General features: G+C 27.7%; 1 protein-coding gene across 2 annotated transcripts in view; it reads left to right on the forward strand.

Annotated features, from left to right (window-relative positions):
- Window positions 1–11,519, forward strand: part of LOC129958323 (organic cation transporter protein-like) — an 84,408-nt gene extending 72,889 nt beyond the window's left edge. For both annotated transcript variants that reach the window (XM_056070733.1, XM_056070725.1), the window contains exons 10-11: window positions 4,023–4,186; window positions 9,661–11,519. In XM_056070733.1, coding sequence (XP_055926708.1) covers window positions 4,023–4,186; window positions 9,661–10,240 — 744 coding nt within the window. In that variant the 3' untranslated portion in view covers window positions 10,241–11,519. The remainder of the gene's footprint in view (window positions 1–4,022; window positions 4,187–9,660) is intronic.
- Window positions 11,520–16,197: the final 4,678 nt, after the last annotated feature.

Genomic DNA, 16,197 nt, shown 5'->3' on the forward strand with positions numbered 1-16,197 from the left:
AATATATAAAAATATGATCTCGTGTTATTCTGTTCTCATATTAAAGCCATAATAGAAATTATTCAGTGAACGTGTATACTTTAACAACGTGATAGCGTAAAGATTAGATTTGCGCCCTTCAAAATAAAATAATTATATCTTGAGCAAAGGCGTTGCGTATCATGTATGAATACAAAGGCAAATTGAGTATTCAGTTTTCAATTACCTTTAGGGTGATCCTTAGTCTTTTTCTGCTCCATGGACCTAATGTTAAAGATCCCAGATCACATTGTCTCTCGAAATGTCGCTTCAAAAAATATGAAATTTTTTGCAAAGGCAAATAACAAAAATAAGGGCTAATTAAAACAAATATGAAGGACATATAGTTTTGTTATTAATATCAGTTAAAGACATTTTTTTGTTGGCGCCATCTGTCGAATTTCTCCTACATGTCCTTATTTATATTTTATACATGAATGTCATATTTATTTACCACTAGTCGCCTTTGGCGACCATGCGGTTCACCAGTATTAATGATCCCTAAAATTTTCAATTAATGTAAATTGCTCTCTTAGTAGCTATTTCTGCAAAATATTTTTGAGCTTCATATTTTGGTAGTTATATGATTCAGTCGTACTTTTATGTAGGCCTTAAACAGTTCTGTTTCATTGTACTATTTTCCCTAATGTTCTGTCAGTATCCATAAAATTTCTACTTTAAACTAAAGTGGAAATGTTAAACTGCAATCAATATAAAAGCTTTTTATATTAAAGCTAACCATGTCTTTTTTTTTAATATGAAAACTGAAATTTGAGTCGTTCAGCAGTGAAATCTGACCGATTTATGAAGTTTTTATGCATCATTTTTATAATCACAGGCCAATCACTGTCTAGAAACCCTGCAGAGGATTAGCGTATCTTCATTAAGACAGTCGGTGAAGTGGTCTAAAATCGCCAGTTTTTATTTATAGAAGTGTGATATTGAAATTTCATTAATCAGTCAGTTTTAGTAATTGATTTAGTTGGTTGGAGTTCAACAATTTTTATTAAAAATATTGGTGTCTCAAGAATATTTTGTTAAATATGATTCAAAGGATAGAGGACCTATGTAAAAATTTAAAATTCCTGATTCATCGGAGCATTTATTGACTAAAGTTATATTAAATATAATTATTTAGTTAATTTAGACCATTTTGTTAGCAAATGTATGCCCCAAATTAGCTGATGGTAGCTGATTAGAATGATTATCCTAAGTATATTAAACTATGTTTGCCTTAAATTAAATTGTTTTATTGAATAAATAATATAGGTATTGTCAAAGTTCATAGAAAACTTTTTCTCCTTTTACTTTTCAGAAAATATCTTATTTCATTTTTTTTTTTTCATTTTATACAGACACCTGCAGAAAATTACAATTTTGTTTATTAAATTTGCAATAATAGTTGATTTATTTTTTAATTTAAACTTCTATCAATGTGTGGCAACACGTTGATAAAAGATATATATTTTTTAATTTGACGTGCTCATGCAGATTAAATTTTAGCATAATTTAATCTAAGCATAATTTATAAATTAAATGTTAAGCTTTAGTTAGAAAAAGCTTTAATTTGATGCAAAAATCCATTTTGTGCTGTAATATTTTCTGGTTATAGCGATAAAACGCCGAAATTACGCTTAATTTTTAATTAAAATTCCAATTAAAAATTTAAAAAAATCGCTCCAGGGTGCACATTTCCGAACCCCAAGGTATATATATGCCGAATTTGATAACTGTTTGTCAAACGGTTTGGACTGTAGAGCGCCAACACACACACACACACACACAAACATACATTGAGCTTCATTTATAAGTATAGATTATCACATCGGGCTTTGGCCAAGGATGCCCGGCCACTTCGCGAAATGGCCAGCCAAAGTAGAAAATACAACATTAATTGCAAGTATTTCGGACTTTGGCCAAACCACTTGGCCAGTTCGCGAATTGGCCGGCCAATTCGCGAACTGGCCGTATTTCGGGCTTTGGCCGTAACATATATAATTTATATATTTTGTTTCAGATAACACTCTATAATGGAACGACTAATGAAGGAGAATAGGATTTTTCCAATATAGTAAACAATGCATTCATCAAAAGCTTTAAAAGCAATAATGAGTAGATTTACTAAACATCGATTAGATGAGTTTACATTCTGGAACACAGTTAAATAACAGTGATAAAGTATTTTGTTTTCAGATTGCCTGTAAAAATGTTTTACCTTTATACATTTATAAAAAAAATCATTGTCATTATTTTAATGATTATTTGGCTTTACAATTCGTACGGATTAAGAATTCGACTGTCACTTAAAATGTCACCAGAACAATTGCACGGAAGTGTTAGATTCAGGTTTCGACAGAGAGTGACATTTCTGTAATTATGCGGAAGTACGAGTTTTGTAAGTTACGTTATTGTCATATAATTAAAGATAAAGATAATATAATAAAATAGTATTATCAGGAAAGGACTCATTACATGTCCACTCATTAAGAATGAATGCTGGTTTGTATCGTTTTTCTTGTAGGTGATATATTTACTATATCAGTAAAAAAAATTGGAATTTATAAGCTGGTATAGGATTTATACTGCTAAATTGTTAGGATTTAATTCCTCCATGGCCATAATAATTATGATAATAAAATTAACTTTTCGTTTAGAAACTAAAAAAAAAAAATAATCATGATCATATCTTTAGAACGTTACCTGAAGTCGTTCCCATCCTCCAATTTGCATGCCAACCACATTAACCACACCAACCACATTAAACTATTAAAAGATTTAATATATTTACTAAGTCCGTATACACGATAGATCAGTTGTAGAATTATATTTCGAATGTACCACACATTGATCGCTAAACCGAAATTCTGCCACAGGTTCTTTGTGGTCCATAGTTCCCCAATTCTCTTTGGAACTGATCGGACTGCTTTTTAATAACTTAGCAGATAGTTTTATTTCTCTACTTTATTTATTTCTCTATATGTGATGGTTAAATTTATTATCGACTAATCGCTTTTCTCCAGTTAATGTGATGGGAATATTGGTTAAAATTATTTTCAGTTAAATCCTTTAAATATAATTTTATGACTGTGACTCCATCAAATTGTCAAATATTAAAGCCATGTTATTTTGATTTTCCTACATAACCTCTATTCATTGAATACATGAACTTTTCAAATGGAGAACAATCCTATAACATCGTGGCTGTATTAAAAACTTAAATGTCCAGCTCATCATCATATAACTTTCGCAATATTATAATTTTACTTTTTTGTTCATTTTAGAAACTACATAGATAATTAAAAAAATCCTTTTTCTTTAGCTTTCAACAATGGAAAAGAAATCATGCTATTAAATATTTGATGAAAAAATGAAAACGGTTTAAATTTCAGAGCAGGAGTGTAATCTATTCTTAGAAATTAAGCAAAAAATATTTTTTTAAATTACCAAATTTAGAAAATCAACTAACAACTATCAAAGTAATACCCATAAAAAGACACTTTTTTTAAATTTTAGGATATTGTAAAAATCTTTTTTTTTTGTTGTAATATTTTCCCGATAGTAGGAATGTCAAAATTTTCAATTAATTAAAATTTCAAAAAAAATATATCCGAGGTTAACATTTTTCCCCTCTAAAGACCAAGCTTGATAGCCGGCTGGCCTGCAGAACTTCAATACATATGTATTTATTCATCTTTCATTGGAATTGCTGGAAGATATGAATCGATTAAGCATATTCCGATCGAAAGGTATTACAGATTTTCTATTCCAATAACCTGCAAAAGGAGGCAGGGAAATGGGGGGGAGGCATTTTCCTATTGCTTTTGGAATAGGAAAATGCTTTCCCTCCACTTCAGTGTTTTAGAATTCCCAACCCCCACATAAAAGTAGCGTTTTAGAATGATATTTAGAGATTTCATTCCCTTAATCTTAAGATGTAAAAACTATTTTTAAATATTTTTTCATTGCCTGTTCTTAATATCTTTCTTTAATTTTTTTTTCAACAGAGTATTTATGGCAAGGCCATCCCTTTCATCATCATCGGCATGTCAGGTATCGTCGCAGGAATCATGGCTGCATTCTTACCAGAAACTCTTAATGAGAACCTGCCTCAAAGTATCAACGATGCGGAGAAGTTTGGATTGAATCAGAAGTTTTTCTCTTGGAACAGGTAAATACCACATTTCTTTAACTAAGATACCCGAAGGTAAAGCAGTACTCTACTTTAAATTTGTATTTTAATGTTTCAGAAAAGTCGTAAAAAATTAAAAAAGGCATGGCTGTTATCTAACCTCTAAAAGTTCTATCTCTCTCTATATATTATCTATCTGTCTCTCTCTATATATATATCTACCAATTTGCCCATTTGAGAGGATTGTCATGGAGTGCTTGAACTCTAGATTCTTAACCTTCGGACATAATAGGTGAATAAATGGCATGTAATGGTATACAATGAGATTATTTAATAACTGTTTGTGCAAGAAAAATTGTGGATTTGCTTTAAAAAATAACACAAGAGAGAGAAAAAAATAACGAAAAAGATTTCACACTAATAAATTTTGGCAAAATCGGTCCAGAGTCCAGTCGATGGCAAAGCTAAGGTGATATCCTAGACATGTAGGAAATGACGAGGTCGCTTAGCATTATTTGGAAATGTTAGATAGTATACTTTAATTTTTTAAAGCATTATTATCGCTGTTGTCGATTTTTTTTTTTCAAACAAGCGCTTTGAGTGTTTCTTATTGAAGTCTTGCAAAGTTGAGGCATTCAGATCTTTTTGTATATCTTTATTCCTGACAAATTACGGCATGTTGCTGATTTGCCTAACCGTCTCTCTATCTGTTCTATCTATCTAATTTATCCATTTGTTTATTCTATCTATCTAATCTATTTATCTATTTATTCTACCTATCTATCGATTTATTCTATCTATCTATATCTATCTATCTATTTATTATATCTGTTTCATTTATCTAATCTATTTATCTATTTATTCTACCTATCTATCGATTTATTCTATCTATCTATATCTATCTATCTATTTATTATATCTGTTTCATTTATCTAATCTATTTATCTATTTATTATATCTGTTTCATTTATCTAATCTATTTATCTATTTATTCTACCTATCTATCGATTTATTCTATCTATCTATATCTATCTATCTATTTATTCTATCTGTTTCATTTATCTAATCTATTTATCTATCTATCGATTTATTCTATCTATCTATATCTAACTATCTATTTATTCTATCTATTTCATTTATCTAATCTATTTATCTATCTTATCTATCTATCTCTATTCATTCTGTTATCTTTACCTATGGCATATCTAAACTCTTAAAGTTTTTAAATGAATTTGTTTCACTTTGAAATTTAAAATCTGCTGAAGAAATTTGTCTCTCTTTTTTTTTTGAAGGTATTATGCTTGTTGAATGTTCAGTCACTTTTCTATTTTCTTCAACAAATCTTGCTGAATTTTATTTCAGTTGAATAAGAAAAAACAATGGCAAAAAGACAAAATTTTGTTATCCTATTAAAAAAGTTTTATATAGGAAAATATGAAATAATTGGAATGCAAATGAAAAGAATTTAAAAGAAATAAAATGCTAAATTAAATTAAAAAAATGAAATATGAATTATATAAATTAAATTATGAAAAATTAAATTGTAAATAAGTTTGAATCCAAATAAAAAAAATACGAGATAGTACATAATAAGTATTTTAAAAAGTTTGAATTTTCAAGGAATAACAGAATGTATATATACGAAAATAAGTGACTTTATTTCATTTAAGCTAGATTTATAAAACAGTTTGTGGATCATAACGAGTCATCCATGTTTTGTGAAAATTCGTCATATATTATTGAAAAGCTTTAAAAGTGCTATCAGATTCAATAATACATTTCATTTAGGCGGCAAGAAGAAAAGGTAAACTAAAAAGATAAAAATAACAAAGACTGCTTGGGAAAAAGACAAATATATACTCTTTATATAGGAAAGTAAGATCTGTCACGAATCCAAACTTGTTTTACATTTAATCCATTGATGTCAAATATCTGAAAGAACACTTGATAAGAAAGTTTTTTGATGAGTCCAGGCCCAATTTTTTCCCTAGTCATATGAATATGAGTTACAATTAACGAGATAATTCTCTAAATATATGCTATGGCTATGGTGAAGGTGATGCTATGGCTGTGGCAATATACGCTATAGCTCCAAGCTATGGTGAAGTTTTAAAACGGTACATACGTCAAGCAAATCATATCGATGAAAAAAAATCTAGATTTCGGTAACAAATAAATTATTCCAGTCATTTTGTTTTACACCTCTAAGCAGAAATATAAAACCGAATTGGAATTTTAAGTACATGTGTTTGCAACTGCGCATCCTTAGTAAATATTCCATTATCAGTAGAAATGTCAGTTCCTCAAAACAATTTAGAACGAATGCTAGGAATATTAAGAAAATGAATTTTCTGCATCATCAATTGCAGTCCCTTTCATGTAATTTAATATCTTCCTTTTCACTCTCCAAAGCAATATTTTCTAACACTTATTAAATACCGAATACCTTAGAAGTAAGAAAACAGTAAGCCATGATAATTATTACCTTTTCTTATTCGATTACGATAGTTTTTTGGTATGTAGATAATATCAACTTTTTTATAAGCGGTTTAACAATTTTTGTTAAGATCAAATAATTGATTAACGTTTAATGCTTTCTTTGAACGAAATAATATATCCAACTGTCTTAAAAAATTTATCTTATCATTATTATCTACATAGTTCAACGTTTTCAGGAATGACGGAGCAATTTAGGCAACATTCACCCAATTTTAAAGATTTTTGCTGCTCTATTATTTCGAAAGTGAAAGAACTGATGAAATAATAATAATTTATTATTATTATATCTCAATGTATTGTTATGTTTTTTATCTAGAAACTGCTCAATTCGAAACATAATTATTTAAAATTGTATGACAAATTGTAAATTTACATGGTCAAAGTTTAGATTGCATTCCAAATATCTATTTACGTTAAAAATTGTAGTTAAATTTTGGAATTATTATTATCATCAGATTGAAAACGATAGTATAACATTTTGTTGGAATGGATAAGTTGATTTATGACTTAACAAATTATCAAATTTATAAAGACTTTTATTCATTCTCTGTGATAATATAAGGAAATCACCAACGAAAGTTTAATTCAAAGCATTCGAATTCTGAATAATATTTAGTAAGAATATATTAGTGAAGACTATTAGAGTTAATTAACAAGAATTTATTAAATTCATCACTAAAAATTAGATTAATGTATTACATTTTAACGAGACAAAATTGGAAATTTTTTAATTAAACGAGATTTTATGCTGCTTAATAGAGAAATGCCTAAGTTGTTCTAATCAGCAACATGTTCTTTTTACTGTTAAATTCGGCATTGAAGTAGAGAAAAAATTCCCCTTTGTATCAAAATTAAAATACTATACATTAAATTTCCAAAAATTAATTAATGATTAATTAAATTAATCATTAATTAACTATTTATATATGATGATTAAATTAATCATTCCAATAATTATTGATATGGGATGATTGCTTTATGGAAAATAAATAAAATATTAAACGTACTGCAACATATACAAAATTATAGAATATACGGTTCGCATAAAAAATAAGTCTCTTTGTAATACGAATTCTAAAATGTTGCCTTTTGGCGTTAAAAGGGGTAAGTGTATTGCTTTAGACTAGCTTCAGTATTGGTATGATTCCATTACGAACTAATGGTGTCTTCAATATAATGAAAATATGCCAAAATGTACTGAAACCTTAGGAAAAATTTAAAATATTTTTTTTTCCAATTTTTGAACGGTATTTTTTATCTATGCTTGCATTAGAGTAATGCTTATAGTTTCCTATTCCCCTTCAAAATGAATAGAAAAAACAAATAAATTTTTTTTCACCTTATCAGCGTAAATACTTTTTATTACTTTATTTTTATGAAAGATCTAATGTGTTGTATAATACTACAAAACTTGATGAACTGTAGCTTACTGTTTTAAAATATTAAAATACTGTGAATTATAAGACTTTGTTATATTGTTTAATACTGAATGCCAATACTGTGAAACAAAGTTTCTAAAATGATACAATTTAGTTCCAAACATATTGCTAAAGTATTCTAAAATTAAATTAAAATTAAAATTATGGTAAAATTATTATTTTTACTTCCTTGCAACATTTTTAATCAATATTGTTATCGTTACCTTATAAATTCTCTTACTATCCGAAATATAAAGTCTTTTGAAAAACGAATCCGGTATCTCTTAGCTATCTATTATGCATCTTGTTTATTGGATTAGCTAGACCTTGAAGAGTTTTGGTAAATTATAGCAAAGGAGGCTCTGTTTAGAGTTTGGTACGATGAGAACTGCCCTATACTTTCACATCTAATTTTAAATATTCTTCTTAATTATTTTTTTTAAAATTTTGTACCATGAATATATTTTGAGATCAAAGACATTTTCAATTGCAAATATGATTTGCCTTAAAAATAAATTATGGAAATTAAGTTCAAAAGTTATTGTTTTTAAAATTCTGTGACATTAAAATAGTTATTATTTTTTCCGCATCCACTTAAAAATTTTTCGAATTTGATTTTGTTTATGAACATTAAAATCTCTTTATTATTAAAAAAAAGATAAAATAGAAAAAGATGAAATAGAAAGGTAAAACAAAAGATGCCATATATAATAAAAGTGGAAACAGATAATTTTTCTAAATCAAATTTTTTTATAACTACATTTTAATTTTATCATGATTTTATTTAATTTTTTTAATTTTTAATAATTTTTTTAAATTTTATAAAGAATTTTATTTTACTTTAAATAAATTAATACATGGCAATATTAGATATTTTGCTAAAAATCGAATAATTTTAAAGTTTGGATATAACAGAGAATAAAAACCAGAATATTAACAACTATTAGCATGAATTGCCAATCAATACTATTGTGATATTTTCACAATATTGCTAATAACAAAGTGAGAGTATTGCGCAATATCTTTATTGCGCAATTGCGAGAGTATTGCGCAAGGAAGTACAATCAGGTTGACAGGTCACTTCAGATAAAACACATAAAACGAATAAATTGTACTGTTTTCACATAGTTGAATGCAGAAATTAAAATGTTATCATAACAACATTAAAGATCACTTACTGTTAAACAAAAATACTTTTTTTGCAATGTTATTCAAATGAATATAAAATTTGAAATATTTTTGCATAATATTGTATATTATTAGACTTATTATTAGAAATTAATCCAGTGATTTTTTTTAATGAAATATCAAATAAAATGAATCATCAAACTTTGTGCCAAAATTTTACTTTATAATAATTTTTAAAAATTCGATTAGTCTTTAATTCAAATATTGATGAAACAGCATTCATTATTATTTTGTTAATACAATATTATCAATATTTGCTCAAAATATTTCATTATTTTAAGTAATTGGGAAAGAAAGATGGTGATAAAGACTTTAAGTTCAGCAATGCTTTTGCACTTTTTTGAAGTGTCTACTCATTTTCAAATCTGCAATGAAAAATGTCCTAAATTTTATTTTATTTTGTTTTAGACGAAAACATTCTATTAGTCGAGAAAGAGCTGCTTCGATTGGATTTAAAGTCAAACCTGATGGCACAGGGGATGGCGATAATGAATCAAAAGTCTATAGATCCTCGCAAATTCTACAAAATGTCGAATTTGTTCCAGGATCGGAGACCACATGCGTTTCCGTCGATTCAGTGAACATTCTGAATGGTGGATCCCACAATATGAGAAAAAGAAATTCAGCTGACAGTTCCACTAAAGAATCCTATGGAATCGGCACTGTTCCTAATGGGTTGTCCAGGGATTCAGACAAGCAAAACAAAGATTCTACAATGCCAAGTGCCCAAGAGCTGAGGCAAAATGCTAATGACAGTAAGAGTAATAAAGTAGAAGAATCGTCAACAAGCGTAGCAAACGAGGAAGGGTTTCAGAATAAAGCTCCAGATCAATCTGGACAGGACTCCAACGAGAAATTTTCATATGTAAATATGGTATTTGATAACAATGATGCCGTTGGTACCAAAAATGATGATGTAGTAATCAGAGATGGAAAGAGTGGAAGCGTTCATTCTGAATATGATAATACCTCTAAGATTGATGTGTAGAAATCAAGTATTTAATCCTTCCATACAATAAAACTGAAGAAAGCAGTGCACATATTTTAGCTTAGGATGGATTTAGAAAGTATGAATATCTGAAAATAATCTCAGTTTTTAGTGGGTGATAATTAAAAGAGATTAAGCTGTGTTTCAGAATAAATTAGAAAGGTATATTTGAGGATAGATTTCTAAGTAATGATACACGGAAGGATTGAATGTTGATTAAGTAAAAGTAGTTGGGAAAGGGTGATGGATTAGATCCATAACGGATTGTATTCAGTTGTATTCAAATATAAAACCAAAGCCTGCTAATTTTGAAAAATGTTTCATTTTTAAAAAGAGATTTATTTTTAATGTATAGTTTGTTATTTTTGTTGTGTTCGTATGCTATGTTTAAACTGTCATTTTGCATTTCATTCAGTTTTAATGAGATTAATCAATAAAAATTAATACTTGAAAATCCCTTTTATTAATACCAAATATAATCACTTTTGTCCGCACAATTCAAAACCAGTTTTGGAAACTCTAATGCTCATTTGGATTTGTAAGATTGCTGGATAATGAATTGCTGTTAAATCATAGGACGGAAAAAAATGTAACTATTTAATATTATTATTATTTTCGTTTGAATACCTTCTGAAATGTCATTTTGTTTCAATGAAGAATCTTTATAAATTCTGAATGTTCTTTGAATCATTAAATCTGCGATCTCATTTCATATTTAGGAAGTAACGCATTTTTACTTACCTGTATGTTGCGAATATTTCCTTGTATATTATGAAATAAATATTAGTTATAAATTGCATACTTTATCTTAACAGCATTTCCATGGAATATATCTTTATGATCAGAAACGAGCTTTATATTTGTCTATATTTTTGTTTATTTCATTGCATATATTTTCGTAAAACAGTTTAAGAAACTGAATTCTTGACTGTCGAATTTTATTCATTAATATGAAGCATTTCAATTATCAATTCTGATTACACATCTCTTAGATATTTATTCTTAATCTCTAATAAAATTTGTATTCATATTTTATAAAGAATTTTAACTTTGCTTCGTGTATATACAAAGATAATTAATGTAATTTGAATGCATATAATAATTATTCTTTATATTATTTTAATATTTGAAAACAAATTTGCTAAAAAAATACTAAAATTTGACTATACGGCTTTGTATGAAAAAAATATATGCTTTTGTTTGAAAGCTGTATTCTTTTAATTTAAGAAATATAATTCACTGAATGTCCTCAAAGCTAATGTACCTACTTTTTAAAATTTATTCATTCAATATATAATCTTATAGTTAAATATTGCTCTTAAAATGGATCAGTGTGTGCATAATTGTTGATGTTAAATATTTTTATTGTAATTGTCCTTTAGTTTCATCTAGTATTGTGAAAAGTCATAAAAGTAGATTTGTTGCATTGTTGCATTTTTTTTATTTCTGTGTAAACTTATTGAGCTAATAAAATATTTTTTTTTTTATCGAATTTCTTTATTTTCTGTATCTGATAAGTAAATTGTTACCATTTAAATCATTATTAAAATTTAAACTCTGCTGATTTTTTTTAATAAATTACAAATTAAAAACATATTTTACAAAACAGAATAGAAGATATCAATGAAAAATGTTTTTTGAGAAATAAACAAGCTTATTGTGAGATGTTGAAGCATTAAATGAAACTAATATATGGTGCAAAACGAATAAAATTTATCACGTGCAAAATTATAACTATATGTATTATTTAAAATTGGAAATAACATAAAAGCCTACAAAAATATTTTTTGTGCCTGAAATGTTTAAATGATTTTGAATAAATAAATATTTTGATCTATTTTCATATCAGATATTTTTTTTGAGATTCAGTGTAGCTATCAATTGTGGTGAAAGCTTATAAGCCAGTTAACAGCTGCACTACCCGAGCAATTAATTTTGTATCGTGGTCATGTTACTGGGCTGTGAACCATAAGGTCCCAGGTTATATCCTCGCTCATAACAATTCGCCACATTGGTGACCTCGGGCGATGAACCTTCGTACAGCTGTTGTGGCGCCATATACCCACAGCAAAACAAAGTCGTCAGACTCACTTGACGCAGCAAAAAGCATCCGCAACCACTCACCCACACCCTCTAAGCATAACGCTTGGAGCTACTTAAATGGGTACAGGCGCATTAGAATCATCAGCTAATACATCACTACTCAATAGCCATATCATTCGTCTCAAATCCGACTCACTGGAGGGAGAGTCTATGGTGAAAGCTTATAAGCCAGTTAACAGCTACGCTGCACGAGCAATTGCTTTTGCATCGTGGTCATGTTACTGGGCTGCGAACCACAAGGTCCCAAGTTCTATCCTCGCTCAATTCAATCCGCCACACAATAATGAAACGATTAAAACTTAAAAAAAAATAATTATCCCTCAAACAGATTAATCATAAGAAAGAAAATGACAAAGATTAGCACTTTGTTTTCACAGAAAATCATGCAATGTATAAAAGAGGGATATAATATTATAGTTTTGTCATGGAGAAAAATTTTAAGATAATTCATTAAATGTTAAAAGTAAATTATATGGAATTCTTCCTTTTTTTGTCAGTAAACCATAGTCCATATGCCACGGGACCTTTTATACATACAGAATGGAAAAGTGTATCCAAACATAACATCGGATAAGAAAAAATATGGCGAAAGAAAAAAAAAAGAAAAGAAAAAAATATGGTAATTAAAGGGGAAAAAATGTTAGTCATGAAATCTTAGTTAGTCTTTTTTCCGCTACACTAAAAGCTTGGATAAATGAAACGGGATACATGAAAGTTCTTGACAGGAATATTCTATGATATGCTTATATGAAGCAGTCCTTCATAAAAGGAACAAAGTATTCGATAGATATATAGAACAGTCCTCCTCTTTAAGCTAATTTATGATCGTGATGGTATAGAAGATATGAGGGAGAAAATAATTGCTCGCCTGATCCACTCATCATTCTTCTGGAAATAGACTAGAGTGGAAAGAATCTGGAGAAGTAAGATTGGCCAAATTTTTATCGGAAGTAAAGGCAGCAGGTTTCTGACGAAGAAAAAACTTTGATATATGACATTTGATGTTGGTAATTTTTTTTTGTAAATAAACCCTCTTCTTTCTTCCACTTGTTTTAGAGTATGTGTTTTTGTCAAGGAGACATAAAGCATTGATAGAAGAAAAATGTCCGCCATTAAAACAAAAATAATAAGAACTAAAAGTTTTAACTTTTTACAATTCCCAAATCAGGCAGGTCATAAAGGATAATAAATTTATGGTTTCTGTGAATAAGATATAACGTTAAATGAAGATTCTTTTTCATTCTTGCTATGAAAATCTTTATGTACCATAATAAATGAAAAAACAATCTTGATATATGTAGTTAATAACACCCTTAACAGTTTCAGATATTGATTGTAAAATGGCATAAAATTTCATTATTTTCTCAGCCATTTATATAATTTTTTTTTGAAAATTTTGATGAAATTAATAAAGATGGCTGATTTATCCAAAATAAAAAATAAAAAAATTGTGGAGCCAATATTAAGGGTACTTATATGGCAAGAGTTGCGACTGGACTTTGTCGGCAAAAAAGACTATAAACAAAGAACATTCAAGAATATAAAACATAATAAGTTTTCCTTTTCTTTTTATTTAATTCTTCTAATTTCTATTTTTAATTAAACTATTATAGATTTACCAGAGTGTTGTTGAGTGTTTTTCAATTAAGTAAAAAGTTTTACAGAATTTGTACGGAAAAGGATTTTTATTTTAAAATTTATAGCTTAAGCCTAATTGAATGTGCTAGGGTACATAGCGCTACTATCGTATCTTACAAAACATGAGTCGATGACGAAAAAGAAAATGCATGGGTTTTGACCACATAAACTACTCCTAAAATGAATTAAAATATCCTCGGCACCCAAAACTATATTTATCTATGTAATAAAATATTATTCAGGAGTTATTTCCACAATGGTGGTTGATTTAGAAACACCACGTATCCTAATAAATCATTGCAATTCTTTTATCTCATCTTTAGAAACTAATAAATAAAAATTCTTTTATTAGTCTTCTGATCTTTTCACAAAGAGTTTATACACATGTTGTTTGATAATCAACAGAATGGAATCGATTCACCTAACGATAAAAAATTGTCAAACAAATATCATTCAACATATCTAATTTTTTGCATTGCTACATGCAAGATGAATAAAAGATTCCAAAATTCAATTTTTCGATGTGTATCACGGAAACACGAATTCATTCTTTATCTGAATATGTTCATTGATGCAGTAAAAACGAATACAGTCAATGTCTTTAATCGTTTCATATGTTTCGTAATCTACACATACTTTTCAAACCAATTTGTAAAGACTGAATAATTTGATTTTGAGAATATTTTCATTTAAATCTGAATACTTTTGTTTAATTCAATTAGGAAATTAAAATAAATCGATCAAAATAAGATATTGTTCGATTTGATGAAATATTGCATAGTTAGTATGCATAGTTATATTGCATATTTAGTCTCCTTATGAGGTTACTTTTACAATCAATTTAGCAACAAACTCCGACCATAAATGGGGTCAGCAAAATTTTGATGCATTTACTTCTGTAATCTAATAATAAATTTGATAAAAAATAGGTAAAAAAATATTGTCATTAGTGAAAGAAAAAAGTTTATTTAAGTATGATCTACTTTTTAGACTATAATTTAAGTATGATCTACTTTTTAGACTATAATTTATAAATAAATTTCCTCATATCTTCAAATCTGCTTTTCAAATTTACTACCAGGTGGCGTCATGATATGAAATAGAATTATAAATTAATAATAAATTAATTCCCCATCGGGTTCTAAAAACCTCAAAACGGTATTATTACCAATAACAACATATAAATATACAAAGTTTGAGGGCTCGAACACGATCGGAAGTGAGGGAAAAACCGATTATTAAATTCGGTCGATGCAAAAGTAAAACAAGTCAAGCTGATATCACGAACTAATATGATTTAAAGGATTTCAGATTAATTTTACAAATAAATATATTTAACTAAATTTAATTTTGCTTGATTTTTAATAGCATTTCATTTTCAATATAATTTTTTTTATTAACGTGACAATGTTTTATCTCGTTCTCACAGATGACTTGGTGAGTGAAAACAAATTTCAGGTTTTGGATATTTCATTTCTAGTTTGTAATTAATAATATTCATTAAAAATCAGTAAAATTTCCATAATCGCATACAAAAAGCTATTCTTCAATTTCAAAATTTATATATAGATTTTTTTTCTAGCTAGAAATGATTTTTTGATATCTTATGATGTCAATAATTTTTTTGGTTCATCTATTGTGGCTAATCCAAACCAATTGGATTAGCCACAATAGATGAACCACAAAAATATTTGGATAAGTACTATAATTACTGTAACCTGTAAGTTTTTACGAAAAACTAATGTTTTAATAAATGAAAAACCTATAAATAAATACACGAGAAAAAAATTATATTCTGACTTAGTAGTTGTTAATATATATATATATATATTTGACGACCAACTTGCTCGCCAATATCGTTGATATTTTAGGTTTTTTAACGATTTATCTGGAATGCATTTTTTTAAATTTCAGTTCATTTGATATACATAACAATAGGACTTTAATTGAATTATTCTGACACAAATTATTGTAGGTAGAAATTAAAAGTGTATATATTATGAAATATAAGCGGAAGTGAAAATTCTAAAGTCAACGAGTATCCATAGTGATGGTTAAGCCTATTTTCACTCGCAATTATTAAATTTTTCGATTAACGTTTATTTTTTAATTTATTTTACCTCTTCTGGCAGAATGAAGTGTTTGAGAAGACGAGCAGTGTTTATAAAATGATAATTATATTTAATTAGCAAATGTTAAATTAAATGTAGCTGTTA

This window comes from Argiope bruennichi, chromosome 2 (assembly GCF_947563725.1).
Source record: "Argiope bruennichi chromosome 2, qqArgBrue1.1, whole genome shotgun sequence".
Lineage (NCBI taxonomy): Eukaryota > Metazoa > Arthropoda > Arachnida > Araneae > Araneidae > Argiope > Argiope bruennichi.